General features: G+C 41.4%; 1 protein-coding gene across 1 annotated transcript; it reads left to right on the top strand.

Annotated features, from left to right (window-relative positions):
* The first annotated feature begins 573 nt into the window (after positions 1 to 573).
* Positions 574 to 26,333, top strand: LOC111602642 (homeobox protein Hmx). The gene is made up of 4 exons (XM_023319807.2): positions 574 to 1,443; positions 25,404 to 25,582; positions 25,955 to 26,040; positions 26,093 to 26,333. Exons 1-4 carry the CDS (start codon positions 687 to 689, stop codon positions 26,259 to 26,261), a joined length of 1,191 nt encoding a protein of 396 aa, XP_023175575.2. The 5' UTR covers positions 574 to 686; the 3' UTR covers positions 26,262 to 26,333.

Here is a 26,333-nt window from a genome sequence, read left to right as displayed (position 1 = left end):
AAAGGAGAGAAGAAGAGCGCTCGTGGTAAGTGTATTGCGAGAGAGAGTGAAGAAGACAGAGAGTGAAGCCCCGGCAATTACGATAATTAACACAGTCAGCGGTGCGGAAAGGCAGCCTCGCACCACACCACACCATACACACCAACATGCACACTCAGGAAAACAAACGAAAAAAGAGGCAATAACAATGAGAGAGCGAACGGGTGAGCGAGCTAGCGAGTGAGCGCATGTCAAATTGTAAATATTGATGACGCTCGCACGCTGACAGCCCAGAGAGCGCACTGACGTGTGAGTGAGACGGGGGGTGATGTGGCAATGAGCGTATGCTTAACGCTGATTGGCCCACTCAAAGCACGCCTCTGCTTGTGCGGCAATTCCAATTAGAAGGCGGACTGCGCAGCTGCAGCTGTGACGTCATCAAACTTGTTTGTCGAGCAACCGAGAGAAAGACAGAGAGAGAGAAAGAGAGAATAAACGAGAGCTAAAGCCATTTTAACTGAGCAGCGGAGCAGCAGCAGCAACAACTCGCGTTTGCTTTGTTGAATGTGGAACGTTGCACGTTGAGCGCCAGACGCTGTCGCTGTTACAGTCGCAGTCGCTGTACTTGCCGCGTTTTTGCCGACGCGTTTTTATCGAACGTTTGTGTGAAACGAAAGTTGACGCGTTGGATTTCGATTAGTGTTAAGATGCCACAACGAACGCCAAGTCCCGTTTCAATGATTGCCACGCGTAGCTGCAGCAGTCCTGCCGTATCCGAAATTTCAGTGGGTTCGCCCAGTCCACCGCCGCTAGCCATGCGCCCACTCAATATCAAGAGGCTGCGTCTCCTGCACAGCCCAGCCACGCTTCGCAAGGGATCGGGGTCAGGGTCGGGGCCGGGAGCGGGACCGGGGGCAGGTGAGCGCATCAAAAGCTTCTCCATAGCCGATATATTGGGTCAAGTGGATGAACGTAAGTCCGAGGAGCGTTTACAACCAGCAGCATTGGTGGCGCCACCTGCAACAGTTATTGCTGCCCCAGCACCTAGCTTACTGCAGCATCCCGGCTTGCATCCGTTTCTGCCGCCCGCACTGCTGCACAGCTATGAACAGCGCTTGGCCTGGGACTATCAGCGCCAGCTGCAGGAGCACTTCCAGGCGCAGCTGCTGCGCCAAATGAGCATGGATCCCGCCATAATACCGATACCATCCGATGATGGCAGCTCCGATCGCTCGCAGCGCTCCCACAGCAGTAGCAGCAGCAGCAACGGCAGCACCGACTGCTGCACGACGCCCAACCAAAGCAAAGAGGAGACAACGAAGCATGGCCAGCAACACCAGCAGCAGCAGCAGCAGCAACATACGCAGCAACAGAAGCAGCAGCAGCTGAAGCAGGCAGCAGGCGCTGATACGCCACTCGACGCGCTTTTCCAGCTATCGACCAAAAACTTCGATGAGGAGCAGGGTGAGTGCAACAATTGGTGGCAACCGCAAGTAAATTACATTTTAATATAAATCGATTTGCATTGAATCAGCTCTGGCATTAACTTGATCAATTGCTATACACTGTAATCATTGTGCGAAAGTGGAGTATATTAGTTTTGTTGCTGTTATCGTTTTTCTTGATCGATATTTTCTATAATTTTGTAAATATTGCTGGAATGAAATTTAGGGATTTCGTTTCTCAGCTGGAAAGTTTTAAGTTCTAAATTTATGTATGCACAGAGCTTTTGAGCAGCTCTTCATATAAGATCGATAATAATCGGTTTGTGGACTTGGTGTAAAAGACTGGAAATCTGACACCCTCAATCGATAATAATCGATAACAGGCGTAAGTCAATTACTGAAAGGTTTATAAGTGCAGTTAAGTTTGAAATACATGTTCAGAGTTCGTTTGTTCCATTTTTGAATAGTTTTTTCGAGAAGACCACTTGCAGGGTATCTGCCAGTCATTCAATTGAAAAACTCTCTTGCTTGTTGTCATTACGTCTTGATGAGATTCTGCTTAAGGCGTAAAAACAGTAGTAAGGTCAGCGCCAGCGTCGAGGTGGCTAAATCAATTTTATCCATTACTCGACACGGTTTCGACTCGACTCCGATTTGCTTTTTACCCTCACCCCTCGCCCAGCCTCCTGCCCGCTCCTCCTCCCTCCGACGTTGATGATTGCCACTCTGATCTCTGATGATGGCTGCAGCACATGCGTATCGTTCGGCAATAATTTGCTTGGCGGCGTTGATTTCTCGTTAAGACCAGGCCAAGAGAGAGATCCAGCTACTGAAATTGAATTTACGCGCCGCACGTACTGCCACAAATTGTGGCAGACAGACAGCAAGCGATAGCTACTTATGGCACAGCTACTGGCATTGACTGTTTATGATTATGATTATGATTATGAGATGCAGAGCTCTCATTCCTCTTCGTTTGTGATGGAGTGGGGGTTTCGCAACGAGCTGAGCCGAGAGATGAGATGAGTTTTTCCCATGGGCCAAGCCGGCCAAGTCGAGTCGGCCATCCGGCTGCCAATCTTGGCTAATAAGAACTTGATCAAAAGCGCAACGCGCCGACTCGCCATGAATCTTGCCTGCTTCCGGCTGCAATTAGGAGGAGTTCTACAAGCTGAATAACCCTCATTGCGACAAAGCTTTAATAAATGAAAATGGAAATGGAAAATGAGTGAGATAGAGAGGCGGACCGAGAGGGAGAGGGAAAGGCAGAGCAAAGAGAGAAAATGTCTGAAAAGTTGTCGCGATTTGGTACAATGAAATTGTCGTTAGGCGCTCGTCAATTATGAGACGCAGTTTCATCAACTAAATTTATATATATACAAATATCTCTGTGTGTGTATAAAATAATACTTAATAATGGTCGAGGCACGGGCTGCCAAGACAATTGAAGTGGAGTATGAAGCGGGAGGCTCAGCGGATGCAGCCCTAATTACAATTTAATTACTGCAAAAGGCACAAAACTTTTCCCACTTGACAAAGACGCAGCCAAGTGTGAACCACAACAGCAACAGCAACAACAACTACAACAACAACAACACTAACACTAACAGCAAAGAAAAGATCTTCAGTTGTCAGTTGATTTGACAGATAGCAGTGTAAACATTTTGCAACATGCGGGCAGTCCCAACAAATTAGTTCAACTAGACGTATACTTAATGTCCCATTTGAAGCCGATGCCAAGAAGCCATGTTAACAACATACATGTGAGAAGAAGTGCTTAAATTCATATAATTGCTAAAGAACAAAAATGCAAATTGCTTTTTAACGTTAACCATCGCTAGAATAATAGATTTCGTCACGTCAGCGTCAATTGGCAAGTCTTTTGCAAGTTTACAAAATATCTATTCATCCACATGTATATGTATATATATATATATATATGTAGTACATTCAATGCCTAACTATATTTGATTGTGGATAATTGGCTTTTGGCCTTTTCTCTCTTTTGACATGTAACCCAGGCGAGGCGTTGCCTTGTTTATAGCTCTGCTTGAAGAGAGGAGAGAAGAGGCATTCACACTTTTACACAGTAAAAAATATATTTAAATGCTTTAAATTTGACTTATCTTCAGTTCACAAAGAAAACGTCAAACTACTTACTAAAAATAACTGTATACTTAATATACTGCAGCTTTTGGGGTGAGAGATGCTCAAATTGGTAAAACTGTAGATCGATTTCATGGCATATGATAAAGTTATCGATTAATTGCCAAGCAAACTTGAGCACAGAAAGACTTTCATATGAAAGCTCTACATTGAATATATGCCAAGCTCCATATCTGTTAAACTTGATCAAGTCCAGGCATATATACTATATAGCTTAGTGTTTAACTTATAGGTAACTTGAGCTTCGATTGGCGATTCTCTAGCTTCTTTAAAGCTCACTTCACAAGGCTAAGCGAGCTCTAAGACTGATGACAGAGAAGCACCTTCTGTCGAAAATATTTTAAGCCACACTTTACATTCATATTTACATATTATATACATATATATATATATATATATATACATATATATATATATATATATATATATATATATATATATATATATATATATATATATATATAAATTCAATCAATTTTTTGCACTGTGCACAGATACAAAAGAAAAAAAACGTGACAGCTTAAAATGGCGTGCCATGATTATCGAACGCCCCTCAAGTGCCACGCCCACATACATATAAATATATATATATGGTATTATGAGCATTGAGAACATGCAGCGATGTCTGCATGGATATTAGCCAGATAGATATCTGACATATTAGTGGCAATTTGATTTATAATTTCCAGTTGCATTATTTGCCCGCATTTCAAAATCGGATAAAGATAGTGTATGAGTGTGAGCGTGTGTGTGAGTGTGTGTAATTATTATGGAAATTGTGTGTAGTTGGATAAGCTAATAAGCAGTTAGTGCAAATCAAATAGCAGAGAGACTAGAAAACAGTTCAACTTTTCAATTATCAAAATCAAACAGCAAACAATCTCTAATTATACCCTGTGTATAAATTGAATAATATGTATATTAGCTAACGGTATAACTAAGAGGAAGTCTCTACTACTCTTCTGATCTCGATAAAAATCGATTGCAAGAATTTAATATTGAATTTTATATTAATAAGCAAAAGTCGATAACTAAAAGAACTCTACACATATAATTTGGAATAGAAATACTAATAACTCAAGAATCCCAAAGCTATACATATATATATATATGTATATATATAATACATCATATATTGTTTGATATACAGATGTTTATTAAGTATTATTAAGTTCTTTATAAAAGCTAGAATTTAGAGTTGCTCTTTATCGATAAGTATCGATTGTATATGTACTGAGCGATAAGATAAGGAAAAAGATTTAAAAAAATATATATATTTTATTTATGTTACCATTGACGTTTAAGTACTGTTAAGAGAGATGAGCTGAAGAGTTTCAATATGGCATGCAAGTCTTAGCTCTTGATACAATCATAATATATATAGAAGTCAACGTTAAATACTCTTGGCTTCTCTGAAGCAATTGACGCTTCGATTGCGAATACTTTCGGGATAATTATAAACAAATCAGTGACAAAAACTCAGCTGAGACTCGCAACCTTCGAGTGCAAATGCAGCTTCATGCGATTTAAACGCTTAACGGGAAAAGGTGAGCGCATCACGCGGTATTTTCGCCCACTGAGTAGTCGTGGAACAAGTAGTTGGCAAAAATCAACAGCGATTTCCAAACATAAATCAAGCAAACAAAAAGAAAATCCAATAGACAAAAGAAAAAACAATTAATTTCGAATGATTAATAGCAGCGCAACGTTTCAACAAAAATTTGTTAATGACATTAAAACTGGCAACAGCATCGAAAACAACACCAGCAACAACAAGGCTATAATAAAAATTACAAAGTAAAAACCGCGAATCGTTTGCGATTGCCTCAATAAAATTAATAAAATGACTTCGGGCGCAGAAAAAACTGAGCAAAAATGAAAACAACATTCTTAGAACGTGCGATCAATGGGCGGTGCTTGAGAGCGGCGGCCTGGCATGAAAAATTGCTAAAGAAACACACAAGACTGCTCTAGGCCAAAGTGATTGACTACCAGATACCCTGCATAGCAAGTGAAAAAATATAATGATGGGACAAGTGAGATTACTTGTAGAAAGTTCGCAAGAGAATCGAGTATGGAGCGGGTATTTTCGCCCATTGCGTAGTCGTGAAACAAGCAGAAAATGATTGACTTGGAGATACCCCGCTCTACAAGCAACTATGGTGTGAAGAAGCATAAATGCTTCTTTCTAAAGTATTCCCAATTTCATATTGAGGAGTCCAAAATTCAATAGTGATTAGTTACTAGATACCCTGTAGTTGAGTTAAAGATCTTGTAACTGATATGAATGCATTACCATAAGTATACATAAGTACAGAAGAAAGATATATAGAATTTCATTCACAAGCATCATACTCGATACCCTTTATCACAAGCTAAGCATAACTAAAACTGCTGCGTTTAATTTAAAATGTATTAATTTAAATGTATATATATATTATAACAGCTCTTAAAGTCTTGGGATTTTAAGAAGTGGAAGAAAATATCGATAGAAATTAAACACGATATCGATAGATCGAAGATCAGCCAATGAGATCGTGCATCAGGTTACATCTATACACATCGAGTCAACATACCCCATTTAAGCATTCACAATGATTGCAGGGTATACAAACTGGGCGCATGCCTTCGGGGGCATGGCTAGCAAACAAGTTGACAAGCTGGCGCTCGCATAAATTCGCTAATTAACAGTTGCACCAAAAGTCGAAATAGTTAAAAACTTTGAGAAAAAAATAAAAAATATTTTAATCAAAATTTTGTGTAAGAAAATTCGCGTGCTGTGTGGCCATAAAAGATTTGTATTTCTAGTTGGCCATTAGGAATGTGAAGGAAAAACCTTGCCACTTGCGACTTGCGACTTGCGTGGCAACAGATTCTGTTTTTTTTGCCATTTGCCATTTGCGCGTAACCTGCCCCCGCCGCGGGGATGCATGCCACACACACAAATGGGTGGTCCACGCAGAACCTTTAAGCAAATTGCACCACACACACACGCAGGCAAACACACTCACAACGGTCTTATAAAAGGTGTGCAAAAGCAACGCACTGAAGGTGTTACCTGCACGCTTTTGATGAGCACTAATTGAGCTCAAGTTGCATTTTTCTTAGCCGTCAAGATCAAAGCCGGCGAGCCGGCCCAATAAAAGACTCTAGAGACAAGCGAAAATCAGGCATCGACAGTTGCCAGAGAAGAGAGAGGGCGAGGGAGAGGGAGATAGAGAGAGGGAGAGGGAGAGGGAGGAGAGTCCGATTTTGGTAATAACTTTATCATACGAAACCATATGGGAGGCCCAACTGTTGTCCAGAGTGGAGGAAGCCAAAACAAATGAGTCCGGAGTTCAAGTCGCAGTCCATGTCGGAGCCCGTTCCATTGCCAGACATATGGGCGGCCCTTGGCGAGTCAGGACCTTGTCAAAGCTCTTAAAAACGCATTCACATTCGCACATTCGCATTCGCGTTTATGCCAAACATTAATCAACAGCAGCAGCAGCAGCGGCAGTGGCAGCAGCAGCAACTGCAGACTTGAGCTGCGAATTTTTGGGCATGTGCTTGGCGTTGAGGAACATCAAAAGCCCGCGCCACGCACATAAAAAGCCATTTAAAAACGCATTTTCTGCATTGCCCCAACAGCTAACCCCGCGGCCATTCATGGCCCAATGCAATTGCAGTCAGCAGTGAGGAGATTGATGTGTTCAAAGACAGCCCAGGCCCGAAAACAGCAAAGCAAGCCAGGAAAGGGGCTGGAAAACGCACTGGAAAAGCTTCGATTGACTGACTGACAAACTGACTAACGGACGGGCTGACGGGCTGACTTGAGCTCGTTATCACCATACATTGGGTGGGGGGCGATATGTGGGTCACTTGGCGCCTTGGCAAAGAGAAACCAGTTTACCCACCAACTAGGTGTGGGCAATTAGCCCACCTCTAAGCCAAAGAAACAGGTACACAGAGATGCAGATACATCGAGTAACTAAAGATTCGTGCAGATACAACTGAAGAAACAGATGCAGAACGAGATGTAGCAGCAAACACTAAAGATAAAGCTTAAGATTGAGATACAGATATATGCAGCTGCAGCTGAAGATACAGATCCAACTACACATACAGCTAAAGATACATATATAGATACAGATACAGATACAGCTTAAGATAGAGATACAGATACAGACAGATACAGATACAGATACAGATACAGATACAGATACTGCTTAAGATAGAGATACAGATGCAGATACAGATACAGATACAGATACAGATACAGATACAGATACAGATACAGCTTAAGATAGAGATACAGATACAGATACAGATACAGATACAGATACAGATACAGATACAGATACAGATACAGATACAGATACAGATACAGATACAGATACAGATACAGCTTAAGATAGAGATAAAGATAAAGATACAGATACAGATATAGCTGAAGATACATATATAAATACGGATGCAGATACAGCTTAAGATAGAGATATAGATGCAGATACAGATACAGATAAGAATACGATGTATACAGAGGGAATATATAGTCAAGTCTAGATGATATTCAAATACTCCACTATATAATTTAGGGTATATATCTATCTTAATACCCTGTAATTTTACATCCTGGTATAATAAATTCTTTTGGTAATCGCAGTGCAACAAATCATATTTATGTGGCCCACTGTATGTAGTCTAGGTCTGGCCGAGTCTACTTGAAGCCTTTGATGATAAATGCTGAGAAAGGCAGCATAAATTAAAGCATTCGAATCATTAGCAACGATGCCGAACAAACGAGCGCGTGGAGAGTGGAGAGTGAAGAGTGAAGAGCCGGATGAGCAGTCGAGCGGATGGGCAAATTATTCACAGCTACGGCTGCAGCTCGGGCATTAAGGAGCTGAGAGAGTGAGTGAAGTGCTCCAAAAGGAAGTCGAAGCCGAAAGTGTCCCAGACAAGGTGTTTCTCGACTTTTTCTCTTTTATAGTGAGGCCATTCGCTGCGCTGGCAGGTGCTTCAGCTGACGCACCGGGCAACGTTTGATGCAAGATGAATGCGCTTTGTAATGCAAAATTTACAGCTAAGCAGCAGCAATTAGCTGCGCCTCCAGTCGGGGCAATACAAATGCTCAACATCAATAACAACTGTCTGATTATATAAATGGAAAGTGATATAGTTTGCAGTCGATTGGCTTGAACAACCTGTCGATCCATTACAATGCCTCACAAAGACTCGGAATATTGATATCTGCACAGTTGATTATCTTCCCCCATTGGTCACTCAACACTGCTCCTAATCGGTCATCTCTGATAAGTCAAATCAAGTCAATGTTCCACTCACTTTCAACCCCTTTGACAAAGCATAGATCCCGCCGGATACGCTTGCTCCAACTAAGCCAAAATGCCATAATAAAAAGCATAACGAATTTCCAACAATTTCGAGCATTCGAAAACGTAAATTGAAAAGAAATTCAGTGATTTGGAAAAGTGCACAAGTTGTTTACAGCAGCAGCAACCGACAACAACAACAACAATTTCAGTCCCAACGACAAACTTCACGCTAAATTCAAAGGAAGCTGTGAAAAATGCTTCTTCCCCGAAATATTCGAAACATAAAAACCGAAACAACACACACAAAAGGCGGGCGACGAGCTGTGGAAAGGTATGCGAGTTGTTGTTGTGGTTGTTGTTGTTGTTTCTGCTGTTGCCATTGTCAACAAAACATTTAACACCTTCATCCGCCTACAGCAGCCCAAAGGGCGTATGTACACACACAGCTAGCAGTCACTGTGTATTTGCTTAATCGTTTATAAAAGTGTGAAGAAAATTAATTTGACTATTTGATGCACAGTCGCCTGCAGTCGTTGTTGCTGTTGCTGTTGCTGGTAAATGACTTGCAGTCGTTGACAAGATTAATTAATCCCCACTGAGCACTCGAGCTGCCGGGTGGGTGGAGTGGTCTGTCGCTGCCCACGGCGCGTATACGTGTTGCGTCCCAACTGCACATGAAATGCAAAAACAAAAACTCATTGGCAATAATTGATTTTCTGTATTTCCTTAATACCCTGTACCTTAGAGAAAGGAGGCATTCACAACTAAAATATTCATAAATGTATTTCATATCTCAGCTCAGTGCATACCCTGCAGCTGCAGCAACGTTCGTCCAGTCATCTTCACACCAATCTATTCTCTATTCGTAGCTCCCGCTAATGTATCCCATATATCTATGAGCACCTTCCCTCTAACCAGCCTTCCCTCTATTTCCTAACATATTTCTATTCATATATTATTTATTTTTATTAAATCTTTCTGATCCCTCCAGCTCATTGCTGATCAGCTTGCAGCTATTTACAGGGTATATTTTAGCCACACATTCTCATTATGTATACTCTTGCCTCTTTTTTGTTCGCTTGACTTTCAAGCGCAATTGTTGTGACAAGTCTTGTTATGGCAGGCGAAAGGCGTCACATATACAAATGCTTATGCGATATGTATAGCCCGGGCCGACCCTAACTAAGCCCCTGCACACCCTCAGCACACCCATCTGCCCATTGCATACCCCTTATTCAGATGCTAAGTTGAGCTTATGTGTGCAGGCGTCACCTCGTCGGGCTGTTTCATGTTCCACGACCGGGCACCAGTTAAAGCCAGCTCAGGAGGCACGACTCGCGTGCCTTTCAGTGCTTGTGTGTGTTAGTGTGTGTGTGTGTGTGTGTGTGTGTGTGTGAGTGTGCACTTTTGACAAGTAATTTAATAAAGCCAGCGACATGACGCGCTTGTTGTTGTTGCTTAAACATGCATCAAACATAAGCCAGAACTTTTGCCAGGGCCTCGAACTGCAAATGGAAGTGGAAGTCAAAGCCGCCGGCTCGATTGCCAATGTCAGTCAGTTAGTCACTCATATTGTATATATATATATATGTATATATATTCGTGCATAAAGTCAGTCAAAGACCCGAAGAGCGCTCGATCCCAATACTTTTGTTGCTGTTGTTGTTTGATTGCAGCTTGTAATCACAATTAAAGTGTTAAACATAAATGCCAGAGGCCAACTAGCCGAAAAAAGCTGCACAAGGGTTTGCCCAAGTGGCACTTAAGTTGGGGTTTGAACTCGTGCCTGCGAGTTTATCATTTTAGTGGCATGTCTACTAGCTGACCTGACATGCTAAATAAATTACTAAAAAACGCAAAAATCAGAAAAAAAACGACTAAGCAAAAACAGCTTCAATTGCAAATCAAAATATTTTTAAAGTACAGTAAAGCCATGTTAAGGCAAATTAAAACAAACAGAAGAAAAGAGAGAAACATAAGGAAAGAGAGAGCAAGAGAGGAACTTTAATTAATTAATATACAAAAGTTGCCCATGCTAAGGTCAAACATATATTCTCATCACATTTTAAAATATTCTACACTAACTCGAACGATTGCATGGGATCACTCGCAGCTATTGGTTCCACGAGGCGCTTAATAGACTGGTCAATCAATTAAATTAGAGTAGAGTTACGATCACAGCAAGCACGTTAAAGAGATTTGGACATTACACGACTTTAACAAGCATTTGAATGTCTTGTAAACTGCGACTATAAAACTGAGTGAAGTCTCACTGAGAGTGGCTCATTAGGGATAGTCGCAGGGCCGCTAACGGCTATCGCAGCTGCCCATCAAAGTCGACGGATTAATTGAGTTTAATGTGCCAATATGCCGAGTGCAGACAAAAAACATGTGTCCCCGATATGGATCGGCACTTTTCACTAATCGGTTTGGTGTTAATTTATGGCGTATCTTTATGGCTGGCCATGGCAATTGCTTCCGCCTCGTCGGCCATATTGGGGCTCAATAGTCGGGGGCAGCAGCTGGAGCTCTTGAGAATCCACTTGAATGGCTCTCGCTAATTACGGCAATTAAAATGCACTAAATATAAGCAACGAATCAATGAGTCGCCTTCAAGTGGCTGCCGGTAGCGCCAGTTGCAGTTGCGGTTGCTGTGCTGTTGCCCAAGTGCCTCCATCCCAACTCTGAAATAATTACAAGAAAAACAAAGCAATTGTCCAAGGCTCTAATTAGATTGAAATTGTCAAGTGTGTGAGCATATGTGTCTGTGGGTCCCTCTACTTAGGGCGGCAATCCTTTGGTGCAGGATCTCATTCAGTTAGATGTCGCCGCTGATTAACTCCAAGTGATGCCGGTATTCCATTAGCCTCCGACTGCAGGCAATGAATGACTCGAGTGGAGTCGCATTAAAGGAGAAACTGAATGCAATTACCTTTGCTCCGTTTCCCTGGAGATGAAACCACAAATGATTGAACATAAAACTATGAATTATTGTTTTTATTATCATGATTTTTATTACATCTCAATTTATCACTACTGTTGTCATTATCACAGTAATTCTCATTCTAAAAAATCATTATTATTAATATGATTATAAATATTATTCTGAATATTCTCATATTGTCAAGTGTCGATATTTTCTAACTCTTTGCAAAATCTCGCTCAGTTATATCTCGCCACTGATCAAGTCCTGACTAATGCTGGTTCCCCATTAGCTCAGTCTCAGTCTCATTCTCAGTCTCAGTCTCAGTCTCAGTCTGAGCGCAATTGCAGCACATTGTTAGGCAGCGAGTCGAACAACAACTGCAAGTCATAAACAATTTCAATTGCCGTTGCACATTCGCAACACTCAATTAACGCTTTTCAACAAAGACTCAACAAACTATGCGCAGCAACGATAACAATAATAGTAATAATAATAATAATGCATTCATCACTTTATGACAGGCACATACAAACTTGGCCTAGACAATAGTGTCAACCATAAAGCGACTGCAAAACTTGGCCGCGTATCTATTAAATTATGCTTAACTATGCGCTTTTGTTGCCCTCCAGACACACATACAATGTGTTCCCCATTATTGTGGCCAGTATCTCGCGTTGGCCATCGAGCCTTACAATGGCCAGGCTACTTAAGAGCCAGTCCCGTCCAGTGCAGCTGGAACTGGACACGCGGCAACCAGCTACCATTTAAATTGGACAAGACAGACCATATTCACCTGAATTTATGACGCTTCATCGAGTATGAAGTCAATGAACAGCGGCATTTGCTAAGCTTTGGACTTGATGAAACGAAAGATTGCGACAAAAATTTCAAATTTTAAATGAAAAAATCAAAATATTAAAATATATTTGAGCAAGTGTTAAGAGTATTTCACGTATTTGAAAATTTAAAAATAAAAATGCAATAAGTTTATAATCAAATTTGAGTAGGAATGCTCTCGCTGGGAGTGCCCGACTAGCACATACCCTGAAACCGCAGAGCTGCTATTTCTTGCATACCAGCTGCAGCTTACAGATCTAGGTCTTACAGTCTAGATCGACTCAGCTAGTAGTAGTACATATATTCGTGATTGGGAATAAATATACTTTAAGGGGTCTGTTGCGCCTATGCTGCCAATTTGGCCTGCGTTCCCATTTTCAATAGATTCATGGTAGAACAAGTGAAGAATAAACACTTTTACATAATGCAATCCATAATTCAATGATGAAATAATATATAAAAGCATTATAGAGCATCTACTCTTATATATATAGCATTTTATCGATAGCTAAAATCTTAACTTGAAATCTAAATTGAGTGAAAATCTCCTGGCTTTAAGCCTCGATATTGAGAAATAAAGTCGAAATGCAATCCGAGTTTTAATAGTCTGTAATTTTTATGAGTTACAATAATTCAGTTTCCAAGCACCCATGAACCGCACTTTCTTATGGCCAAGAGCATACAATTTGAGTCAAGCACTGCAAACAGTTGCTCAGGTGAAGGCAATTGAATGGCATTCGTGAAGCCCATTGAATTGAGGCACTGCTGTTGCCGAGCAGCTGCAAGCGCAGCATTTGTAAATGACAACGAAATTGTCATAAGACATCATTTGTTGCCCAGTTGCGAGCGCTCGTTGGCGACACACGGGGCGCCGGCGAACGCGGCGTATGCGTAATGCCCCACGGCGGCAGGGCAGGGCAATGGGAGAGAGGCAGAAATAAATGCATAAACTGCGCAATTTATGCGTATTTGGCAGATCAGAGCCTCGGCCGGCAGTCAACGGGGCGTAGATTTAATTAAATAAATTCCAAAGAGCGCGACGCGACGCGACGTCGACTGCGACGGCGACTGCGACAGCGACAGAGGCAATGACTGGAAAAAAAAGTTGTCGCATTTTCATATTACACATAGGTGCATAGGTATATGCGTGTGTGTGTGTGTGTTGCTAGCAATTAAATAAATCTGCTCGTTGTTTGCTGCAGCTGCAACACCAACAACAACAACGACAACATTTATTGTTTTTTTTAGCCACATTTTGTTTTCTGCCTCAACTAGCATTGCAATTACACACGCAAAAAGGCGCGACACGCCCACCGCTCGCGCTCTTAGCCATGTGCCCGTGTGTGCTCATACACACACAAACAATTTTGCTTCTTAGCCAAATATATCAACGGCTTAACAATTGGCTCAGACATGTCGTCAGGTGGCCAACGCCTTCTCTTCCACCAGCTCTCTCTCTCCCTCTCTCTTTATTTAGGCTCCTCACCACTCTCTCTCTGTCTCGTTCTTTTCGCCCCTCTGCACGCATTTTGATACTTTAATTTATGGTCTTGGCCCAAGCTTGCCATAACTGTAACTAGTTCCACGCGCGCTTCACATGCAACTTTGCTACGAGAGCCAAGACGTTGCCAATGTCCAGATGGGGATATGAATCGGAGCTTGTTGCCAAGCAACATATATATATATATGATTCCATAGATGTATGTATATATCTTATCAGCCAAAGATCATTCATTTTGTGGATGGTTAAAAGAAATGAATGATCATTGGCAGATAAGATATACATAGATATTGGGACTCATATTTTATGATTAAGTCCTAACTCTCCTTATCTATCTTAAGTCCTAACTCCTAACTGCCCATTCAGCTATCCATCTATCAGTTTGACTAACAACTGATATACATCGATCTATCACTTTGTCTATCAAATATATATAAATATCTATCTATGCATTAATATATGATTATGCATAAAAGCTTCTAAAAGAAAATACTTTAGGTTTCAAATTATAATTATGATATTAATAACATTTTCACTTTTGCACCAACTAACAAAATCTCTTCAAAAGAAATTGGAATTAAGAAGTCGAACTAAGTGGATTTTTAGCATATCATTTTGTAGCTCTCTACTCTCTTCACCTCCACCCTCTCGCTGTCCTGTCTGCTCTGCACGTCGATTAATTTTATGGCGCCCGCTAAAACGGCAAGCTACGAGCCCAACTCCATAAGTAATACAATCGATTGGCTGCTTATCTGGCCGGGGCATATCGATAAACATAAATAAGATAATATTGTTGACGATCCACGACTTGGCCAACTGCCAAGGAGATGTAAGCCAACGCCTTTCAGCCAACTGGCAGCGAACTGGCAGCCAACATGCAGGCGCACATAAAAACTCGCTATAATGATAACGATAACGATAACGATGCGCAGCGGTTGTTTTACAAGAAAATTATGTGTTATTAGCACACGCACACACACTCACGCACACTCGCACACTCACACACTCACGTACACACACTTGTTTTATAGCCAGACATTTGGTCGTCCTGCTGCGGCGTTATAAAATTGCCAGCTTTATCACAGCAGCGATTGCTGACCCGAGCCGAGGCTGAAAACTGAAAATTAACTTGTTTTTTTTTCGATTTTGCTTCTTTTTTTTTTTTTGAATTGTGAGTTCTGCTCGTGCCGGCGCATTAACGGAAATTTATCATAAATTCCAATACCCTTGCCTACTAATGGGCGTTGATTAGCTAATTTGCTGCGCTCGTTTCATTTTCCACTCGATGCCGGAAAGTCATTTCAAATACTTTATGCCTGCTGCTGCTGCTGCTGCTGCTGCCTGGCTGCTAGGCTGCTGCAGATCAAGCTGATCATCTCAGTTGATCTTCATGATCATGGCTCGATCACAATCTATGTCTACATATTTGCCACGTTTGCCGCAGCTCCGCAACTCGCCCGGCGGCATGTTTACTTTGATCTCACGCATCACACCAAAAAAAAGATATCAGAAAATAAAACAAGAGTAATTTTGTGGACAGTGCATGACTAGTAGATACCCTGGCATTGTTGTCAGTTTTGCGTAAAGTATGCAGAGTATGCTAAGCCCCTCGAGAAGCCTCGGACAATACAGAAAATAAGGAAAATGTCAGCTAATCATGAATGCATGACTTGTAAATACCCTGGGATTCAAGCTAAGTATACAAAAGAGATATATTAACAATCTATACGAAAAGCTACAAGGAAAAGGCAGAGGAATATTTGATGTCTCAAAACTTCGCATTGCCTTGCATGACTATATTCAAGAAACAAATGTTTTTAACTGTCAATATACCCCTTTTAACGCCCTTTCATTAGTACAGGGTAATCGAAATCTAAGTTTGGCCAAACTAATTCGATTTGCTCAACGACCTCCGCATGCGATGAACTTCGCTCTCGCAGCTCATTCACACCACAGCAACGGCAACAGCATGAAATAATGAATGAAATCAAATCCAAATCGAAATCAAATCAAATTCAAATTCAAATTCAGACCTGAGCTGAAATTCGAAATCAAATTAAATGCGGTTTTGGCTGTGCGTTAAGTGGATCTGGTTAGAGCTAAGGATCGACTGCCGATTTGCATAGCATTTGCGTGTTCCAATCCAATTTTTTTTTGCTTTTTGGCACGCATGCAACATGTTTCCCCTGTGGACCCAAAGACCCTGATCCCCTCGCTCCTGCCTGACTCTGACTCACTCTCCCCGCTTAACAATGAGAAGATTAATTTATGTTATTAAGTCGGCAGTGCGCTCTTTGATCTTGGCTTCCACTCTAAGGTGTAAGGTGGGCAAGTCAATGCGGTGGCAAAGCCGTCACCCGAAGCCAGGCAGCACCACAATGAGCAGAACGTATGAGATGCTCGACTCGCATATACCCTATGCATAGATTAGACCAATAGCTAACCAGATGAAATATTCTCTTGAAAACAATTTAGAAGCCAAATTTAATTTTGATTAGATCTAAATGCTTTTAGATCAATTTCAATCGACATGAACAAAAGATATTGAAAACTATTATGTTAATCACATATAAGAACATATGAAATATTATATAGTAATATATTAAATTAATAAATTATATATTAAGATCTTATTATATTAAGATCTTAGCTCATATAATCATATAACTAAATCGGCTCCTAAAATTTACTTTATGTTATTGAAGTCGCTTTCTTTTGCCTGTTACATACACTGCATGAAAACAATATACCCTTTAGACTCATTTGCAGTTAGTTCGTAGCATAAAATCGAATCGATGTGAATCGAAGATCGTCGAAAATCTAGATGGAATGTTAGCTATCTGACTACCTGCAGTTCCAGCTGCGCTGTCAACTGAGCCGGGGTTAGAGCCGCTCTAGTGAGAACCCAGACCCAGACAGAGTGAGAGAGCGAGAGAGAGGGAGGGAGGGAGATAGACTATGAGTGTTAGCCAAACGATCCTGGCTAAAGCAACTCAGCGATTCATTAATTTGTAATTTATGACAGCCTGTCATAATATCAACGCTTTGTCTTCCACTGACTCTGACTCTGACTCTGACTCTTCGGTCTTCTTCCTCTTCTTTATTGTAATACAAATTGAGTGAATGCTCATTAAGCATCTGAGCTAAGTTACCAAAGTTTATTGAACAATGTCTCTGGGCCATGTTAGCGGTGGTTTATTCAACAACGCATCATCATCGTTGTCTATTTCCCTCAGCTCTCCCTCCCTCTCTTCATCTGCCTCGCTCTCTGTTGATCGAATCATTCATCTATGGATCGTCCACTGACGGCCTGGGGGCCATTGTCGTTGGCTTTATACTGTTGTCAACGCTTTTTGTTGTGCCACCAATAAAAAGTCGGTCTCTTTCATCTGTCGGCCAGTTCAAAGTCCCAGCGAACTTCTAACTCAATTAGTGTGTAGTTTTTTAAACGGTTTTGATTACAAGCATCTTATTTGTGCTTCGTCCGCTTCTTCTCTGTGAGCTACATAACTATAGAGTAGCTATAGAGCCTACAGATGGACCTGCACATGCTACTTATAAAGACATTAAGCCAACTAACATCGGTGCGGCCCAGTTCAGCCTCCGTTTGGCCTACATTGAGCCGCAGCTGGGCACAGGGGAAGGTCACTCAATCAGTGCACAGGACAAGTCAAGGGAGCAACGCGCTGGGAGGCTCGGAAGTTTGGGAGGATGGTAACGAGCATTCTTCCAAACACGCCGCGCTTTGATCGCGTTTTAATGATGATGACCATTGTTAGCTGATGTTAGCGATTGCACATCCAGATTTTCACTTAACAATGCCGCCACACTGCCCTCACTGCAAGCCCCACTCCACAGGACTCCCTATGCAGAGCTCTAAAAGCCGTGCAAACATAAAAATGATGTAGCACGGGCACCGGCAGTGGCTGCTGCCCAGTGTTTCCAACTGCCAAGTGCACCAACCCTCGCTCCACATGAGGAGGCTGCTGTGTGGCCCCCTTCCCACCAGCCTCTGTGCCGACTCTTTGCTGCATCCAAATTGCAACGCTACATAATTTTTATTATTTCTGCTCTGGACCAAACGTTGCTCGCACTGTGGCACAAAATTATATAAACAGTTCATAATAAGCTTTATTATTATATATAATTATATTGTAATTTAGGCAGTGAGTGGACGCATCAGCAATGGTGCATTAGCAGAAAGAGCCTTAGACAGCTATAAATCTATGAACTAGTCTGGTATTTGATCCGACATCCTCTTTGCGCATCTTCCAAAATATGTAAACTTACTTGTATTTCATTCAGCATACAGCTGAATACTTTAACTCAAATCTTTGCTTGCATTTCTTCCTAAGTAGGCCTCTCCTCACCCAACCCCTCAAATTCCATCTGATTATCACTTAACTTCACTTCAATTAAGTCTTAGAAAACTCTTCAAAAGGATTTCAGCTTTGCTTTTGAGAGTTACAAACAAAAAGAACAAAATTATATTCTAGATGTTCTCTAGCTAAGTGCAATTTGAACAGTCCATTATTGATTTCGCCCCACTGTCTGAGCGAATCGTGCGACTGCAGCCAAATGCGCCTCGGGTGAGCGTCATGCGGACCATGGAAGTCCACGTTAAGGTCGTCTTCCTCTTCGGCGTCGTCTGACTGACTTCATTGCTCTTTACGTAACGTTAAACTTAAGTATATGTTGGCCGAGCGCCATCTCGTTTAATCTACCTTTTAAAGGGCGTGGCCATAGTATTTTATATATGCTGATCAAAGAGCGCCGACGCTTTGTGCCTGCACCGACACGAAGCTCAACCGAAGACCAAGACGAAGACGAAGACGTCGCATATTTTTTTCTTTGACTTTTTCTCTCTTCAAGCTCGGCTTGAATGCTGCTGCCATGCTGCCATGCCAGCAGCGCATCCGCAGAGTGGGAGCAGTGTGTGGTCGTCCGTCCCATGGTCCAATGGCTGCGAGTTGGGCAATAGCTTTACGTATTCATTATTGAATTAAGGATGACCACGTTTTCGGCGCTTCGTTTGGCTGCGTTGGAGTTGCAATTGATTTGCCAGCCATTAAAATCAATCAAAATATCAAAAAAATACGAAAGAAAGAAGAAGAACATACACATACCCATATATATATATGTATATTTATATATGTGTGTATAAATTAACTTGTATTTATATTGTGAGTGTATGTGAAAGCTGTTTCTGTTTCTTGACGAATTGCTGGCGCTCTCTGCATTCTCTGCTCCGACTTATTTTTCGGAAGGCGGCCCATCAATAATGAAGGAACATGGCATGCTAACGGTTTGTTTGATATGCCCGTTTATGTCCATACCCATACCCATACCCATACCCATACCCTAGAAGGATGCATGAAAAGAAAGTCGCTCGACAATATGAAGAAATTAAGCCAGCTCTGCGCCACAGCTCTGATGCGGCTATTGATTACAGGCCCCGCGGCCCATTGACATGTTCTTTGGCAACGCAAATTGCCAGCAATCGCACAATTATACTGAACATGTTTATGTTTACAAGATGTAAAGACTCAGCAATCACAATAGCTGCGGGCCAACATGTCCGCAAGAACGTTAAGAAAGAAAGGGCCGGCAGTAGAAAGCCCCACAGAACGGCAAAAGCCAAGTGCACAGCGAAAGCCATGTCAACATTCAACATGCAAAACAGCTAATAACAACTCTGCTGGTAGCAGTCGGCAGTTGAAGCACACCTGAGCTAATACCCATTGAAGAAATCTAGAACTTAATGCGCGAATCAAAATCGAATGTTTTCTAAAAGTAAAAGAGATATGCTCAGGAGGAAATACTCCATCTTCACTTGGATCCATAGCTTCTTCTTCCGCACAGCTTCCAACTGCACAGTCAAATCTTTAACAAAAGCTAAACAAACTAATCAAGAGCAAATGTCAGAGCTGGATCTTTCTTTCTTGTTCCTTTTTTGCACTTTCTATAACAGGATATTCAAGCTTTATGTGAATCTTGTCAGAATTTCTGAGTCCAACCCTAACTCAGAACAATAAAACTTGCAACCAATTAAGTGATCAGATCAAGTGCAAGTGTCTTCCAAGTCTAGCCGAGCAAAGGAAATCAGCAAACCAGGATAAGCTTGCCAGCAAATAGACAACTTCACAACTTGCCCATATAAACAAACAAAATATAGAACTTAAGTCAGTCAGCTAGAGATCTAACGCAGCTCAGGTGATGTGCTTAAGTCTGGAGGAAATGATATTTAAAATTAGCCAAAGCAAATAATTTAAATTAAAATAAACATTCAGAGTTTCGGGCTTCAGATATACAACTCTCTCATATCTAAAAACAAATTAATTCAGACGGAAAGTAACGATATTTTTTCGCATTTCGTTTTGCATTCTAGTCTAAACAAAAAGAAGGCATTCTTAGCCTTATTCTTAGCTTATCCTCATCCTTATCCTTATTGTTATAAAGCACTGCTTTTTTATGAACTCTGTAGCTTTATCCCTATCTTCTTATCCCTACCCTAAGTTTTCAGGAGAATAAAACCGTTTCAATTGGTTCAACTTTTGTGTGGTGCAGCACTACTATTTTTATGAACTCAGTATAAAGTTGAGGCACAGTAAAGCGTCGATCAGCACATAAGCTTTATTAGTTTTTTCATTTAATGAGTTTATTTAATATTCCTTTATAAGCATTCCATTTGTTTAATAAATATTTTTATATGTTTAATTTTTGGTATTTTTTCAAGTCTATAAACGGTTACAGTTAATATACATGGGTAATAGCCATGTCAATGCGATCACGCATTTTGTGATAAATTGGCAACAGAAGTAAATTTAGATTGCAGACTCACTGCCTGTTAGAGAATTGGGTCTCATTTGGTATTTAGTTCAAGCTAGTTACCTTGAGGCCCTCTCCACGCCTCCGACCCCTCCTCCAGCTACCACAAAAGTTGCTTAAGCGCGTGTAAACAAGCAGCCAACGATGACAGTTACAGACCCCACCAGTTGAATGCGAGCCTCAAAGCCCAGAGCCCAGAGCCCAGAGCCCAAATGAAAATACCTAAATTTATAACTTTCTCGTTATGGAGCGTTGCGTTTAAGGCTTATAAATACATATACACAAATGATATATATATATTTCTTGTTTTTTTTTTGTAATTTTTACTTTTGCCTCACATCGACTCTCTCAGCAACTCTCTTTTGTTTGGCGGCTAAATTTGTCTCATCTTCTTATATTAATTTGTGTGTTATTGTATTTCGGCTGTTTGGTAGCAATAACAGCAACAACAACAACAGCTATAGCTGTAGCTATAGCTGTAGCCATAACAAAGGTAGCCAAAAGGTATCGAGTTTTATAACCTGCTCGAACTCATCAATTTCGTTGCTAACAACACGCAGACACGCCAAAAGTGAGAAAAGGTATGCAGCGCGGCCTGCCATTCGACTGAATCATCATCAGCATCAGCAGCAGCTACCTTTACCTCTCTGTATTCCTCAATCTCTCTTTCTCTCTCTGTCACAGGTTTATATACCCTATATGCTGCCTTAAAGTGATTGCAATTTGAGTTTCTGCAGAGATTCGATAGAGAGAGGGATATTTGAATAGATATATATATATAGAATATATATAGCATAATACATAGATTATCAACTTCTATCAACTCTTAGCTATTTGCAAGGTATTGAGTTAATCTGGCAAACAATCCGATTATCAAAAGAAATATTTCAACTTTAAAAATGCCTTGAAAAGTTTTACCAATTTCATACCTTCACCAGTTTATTGGGCATCTATCCAGTCAGGCATTCCCCATTTTGATTGCTGAATTTGGACTGCGCTGCGAACGTCATAAGTAAATTTCTGTGCGTTGTTTCGGGAGATTTCAAAAAGCCATTTAGAATAAATTAACGTGGACCTACCGCTAAAACTGATCGGCGATCGAGGCAGCCCGAGTTCCGTTTGCCTTTGTCTTGCCTTAGCTCTTGCTCTGCCTCTCTCTCCATCGCTCTGAGGCTCCCCCGCCTCTCCCGCTTCGTGAGTGCGTCGCATTAATCTGATCCCTCATCAGCGTGGCCCCAAACAGGATTAAAATTAGTTTTTGATTACGCTTTCGAGCTTCTGGACAACGCAATTTGTGGCTGGCTGAGAATTGGGGCTCTGGGCTCTGCACCCGTCGGGGGCTAGGGGCGTGTAATTAACGCTTTTAGCCAAAAAAAACAGCTCTTTGTCGCTGCGACTCGCTCTTTTGCATCCCATTCGAAGGTCGGCGGTTTGTCATAAGTTCTGCTGCGTTTGTCGGCAAAACTTATAAAGCTATTGGCAGCTATTTAGCCAGGCTGACCGCGGTGCTGCTCAAATTCCTTTTGCTCATAAATCCTCACAAGCGGCTTCTAATTGAGTCTTCCGTTGCCGACACACACACACACGCAACAAATTCCTCGAGTCATGCGGGATTCGAACCTCGCAGCTCATCTTACAATCTCGCGCTCCTCCACACATTTGATGAGCGTGTGAAAGAGCACCTTGTGCCATGTGAAAGCAGAACACTTTTCCTAGCTTCGATAAAGATCTTAGGTAGCACTTCGATGCTGCTCCTCGAGGCTTTTAGCTACGGATTAGCCGGCGGCCTGATTGCAGCCAGAGTCGATCTCGATGCCTGATTGATCTGTGGCTGGCTTTAATTGAAACGTTTTTCTCTGCTCTCGATTCGTAATTAACATAATAGCTGCCTGCGTGCCGCTCTTCTTTTCCCCCTCTTGACACTCTTTGGAGATCAGCTCAGCTGCTGCCCTGCCTGTACCTGTACCTATACAGTGTGGTCTGCCTTTAATGAATTGTCTTCAATTTGTTTGCGCGCACGTTGCAGCTACTTAATTTAACTAATTACCGCCAACGCCTAATGGCCAATGTTTGATCGACACGATAAGGCACGAAACTCACATACTATATATAAACACACATTTATATATATTTATATGTATATATTTATATATATATATATATACAATACAATACATGCGATTGTCAGTTAGAAATGGGGCGAACTAGCTGAACCAAGCCCTTCTTCCTTCTTCCTTCTACCTTCCTCCTACTCAGAGTGTCATTATACCCTACTATAAAGGGTATATACTATTGATATATAGCAGTATAAATATATACACATATATATCTATATGTAGTAGTAATAGTAGTTATAATAGTAGTAGTCGTAATAGTAGTTGATTTTTAGTTATCTTAACCCTGCTCAGCTGTTGCGAGGTAAGTCTCAGACAATGTTTAAATAGCTCTCGCAGTACTTCTCCATTGTTTGACCACCCTATGCAGTATATAGTCCATGTGGTATATACTCTATATAGTATCTGGGAAGTGTATTTGAAGTTCGTGAACCGTGCTTCAGTAAGTTCGTGCTTGTTTAGTTTGTTTTCTCAATTAGCTACGCTGGGCAGTTGGCATAACTTATGCTTATTTTGGAGCGAGCAGCCGAGCAGCAGCAGCAGTTTAGTCTGTGCCTCCCTTTCCCTGCCCCTCTCTGCCTCTGTCAGTTGGCTGTCTTTATGATTAGTTATGCTGATGACATTGTTTGTTCTGCACATGCCACACCCACTCCCACTCGCGCCTACTCGCACACACACACACTCATAATTCATTTGGCCAATTTGAGCTGTGAGTTTGTGGCTTAAAGCACGACTTGGTCATAATTAATAAAGCGCAACAAATGGCCAACACACGCACACTTACACACACGCACGCACAGCCAAATGTAACTGTAAGTGCAGCCGCGCAAAGTCTCTAATGAGGGGCGTGGCTTGCTGCCAGCTTTGGCAGCAGTAGGCGTACTGCATCGGCCAAAAGTTTAATTGGCAACTAGCGGCAACGTTTCTTTCTCCGTTTTTTTTTGGCAAACACTAGATTGATATGAGGTTCCAGTACAGTCGCTATATAACAAAGCTATAGACTAAAATCTCTCTCCCCTACTCACTGCATTGATGTTTGCATGTCAAACCTGACTATAGAGACTCGCATCTTGATAGTGACCTGGAATATGCCCTACCTATATATACCTTCACTGGTGGTAGGTCTCTCTTATATGTTTCTGCATTTGCCACTTGACTTTACCTATAGTTAAAGGTTTCCATATTATGTCAATTCTTATGTTGCCTGTATTTAGTGATACTTATCATTAGTTGACTAACTCTTCATATATTATAGCATATATTATGAACCACTCCCTCTCTCTTCTTAATTGATACTGATCAGCATATGAACGTCATACAAATTCATAAACTTTCACAGATCAAATATGTTTTGTTTATCATACTTTATACATGGCTTTCCTTATATAATATACAACTATATGTGCTTATCAACAGCAATGTTAATGTGCGTGCTTCCTTCAGCCGGCAGCGCGACTCGTAAAGGGCGTGTTGGAGCGACCTTCCTTCTAGATAAATGAACTTGGGAATAAACACATCACAAGGGCGTCAAAATGGCTTTGGGTTAAATGAGCAGCAACCCTTAGCTGCTCGTGTACTCAATTGTTAATTGTTCCTCGTTGCTTACCAACAAGTTGAGGCTGTTGAGGAGGGCTTCAAAAGGCAACCAGCTGCCACAGACAGTGCCACAGCCATTGCCAAAAAGACGCGCAGCGCCATTTCCGTTCATTTGGTTGCGTTCATTCAGGCCGATGTCTGGGGCACAATTTATGCATTAATAAAAGCCAACAGCAACATTTCATCCAGATACGTGGGTCAATAAATAAACAAAGCTTAAATATGACGCCCAGGCATTCATCTATTAGCTTCAAACATGCTAACAAAACAATCCGCAGCGAAACGCTTAAGAAAACAACAATAAAGGAAATCAGCTATAAAATAGAAGAGAAAGAAGAGTATCGAGTGAATCGGGTAATAAAAAATTGATGATCGGCCACATCAAGCACAAGCTATATACACATATATATATAAAACAAAGAAGCTACAAATTCCACGCCCTTTCTATGAGGGGGTAGCGGGGGAGGCGGTTTCTATTATGAATTCGATTTCGCTTTGAAATTGTTTTAACTAGACATGAATTGAAAGTGGAACAAGAGTCTTTAAATAATGGTTGTATAGATAAAACCTTAATAGACGCACTTAAACTTTAAATAGTTTGTTTCGCTCGAAAACCTTTTTTCAGTTTTGTATTGCCCATAATAAGAACTCTGGCCACATCCAGTCATAATTTATGATGTATTTCACACTTTCCAGATCCCGCCACGCTGAACATCTTTGCGACCAGATCGAACCCGAAGAAGAAGCGCAAGTCTCGCACCGCATTTACGAATCAACAGATCTTTGAGCTGGAGAAACGTTTCCTCTATCAGAAGTATCTCTCGCCCGCAGATCGAGATGAGATCGCCGCCGGCTTGGGTCTATCCAATGCGCAGGTGAGTATATTGAAATTTAATCATGAAACTGATGAGATGCGTACACTCAGAGAAAGGCAAGAGTGCTGTGGGAGAAATTAGGACTAACAATAAAGAAATTACATGCACTCAGATATATTTTTAGCACTTAAAGTTACAAATTTATAAAGAAATTTGTTAAAGCATGATTCAAACTGAAATTGACACGAATTATGAGTGCATACACTCGGGAAACTCCAGGAATTGTAGAATAATGAATGCTCTCCATAAATAAAATTAATATTGTCAATAAATTCAGCAAGTCTTCCACCTTAATTTAAGTAAATAACTCGAATTTCTCTGAGTGTATTATAGTTTGCGGCTTCATTAAACTGATTCTCTCTTTGCACTTAGGTTATCACCTGGTTCCAAAATCGACGCGCCAAGCTGAAACGCGACATGGAGGAGCTGAAAAAGGATGTGCAGAGCGTGAAACAATTGTCAGCGAACAAAAGCTTTTTAGAGAATGTTAATGACTTGAGTATTTTAAAGACCCGACCAGTCAGCAGATCGCCCGCCCCCGCAGCATCCCCATCAAAGCACTAGCGGCGCCAGTGGCAGCAGCAGCCGGGATAAGGAGGAGCTGCGCATGCTCAAGATGATGACCCTGATGCGCTACTCTGATGGGAAGCTGCTCTACCCCCAGCCGGAGTTACATTAACTGAAGATTAGCCCAATTTGTAAATTGCTAAAGTGAAACACACACTCGCACACACACACACACACCCACATT

Source organism: Drosophila hydei, unplaced genomic scaffold, assembly GCF_003285905.1.
Source record: "Drosophila hydei strain 15085-1641.00,03,60 unplaced genomic scaffold, DhydRS2 tig00008144-arrow-arrow-pilon, whole genome shotgun sequence".
In the NCBI taxonomy this organism is placed as follows: domain Eukaryota; kingdom Metazoa; phylum Arthropoda; class Insecta; order Diptera; family Drosophilidae; genus Drosophila; species Drosophila hydei.
This window is presented reverse-complemented; position numbering and strand designations above follow the sequence as displayed.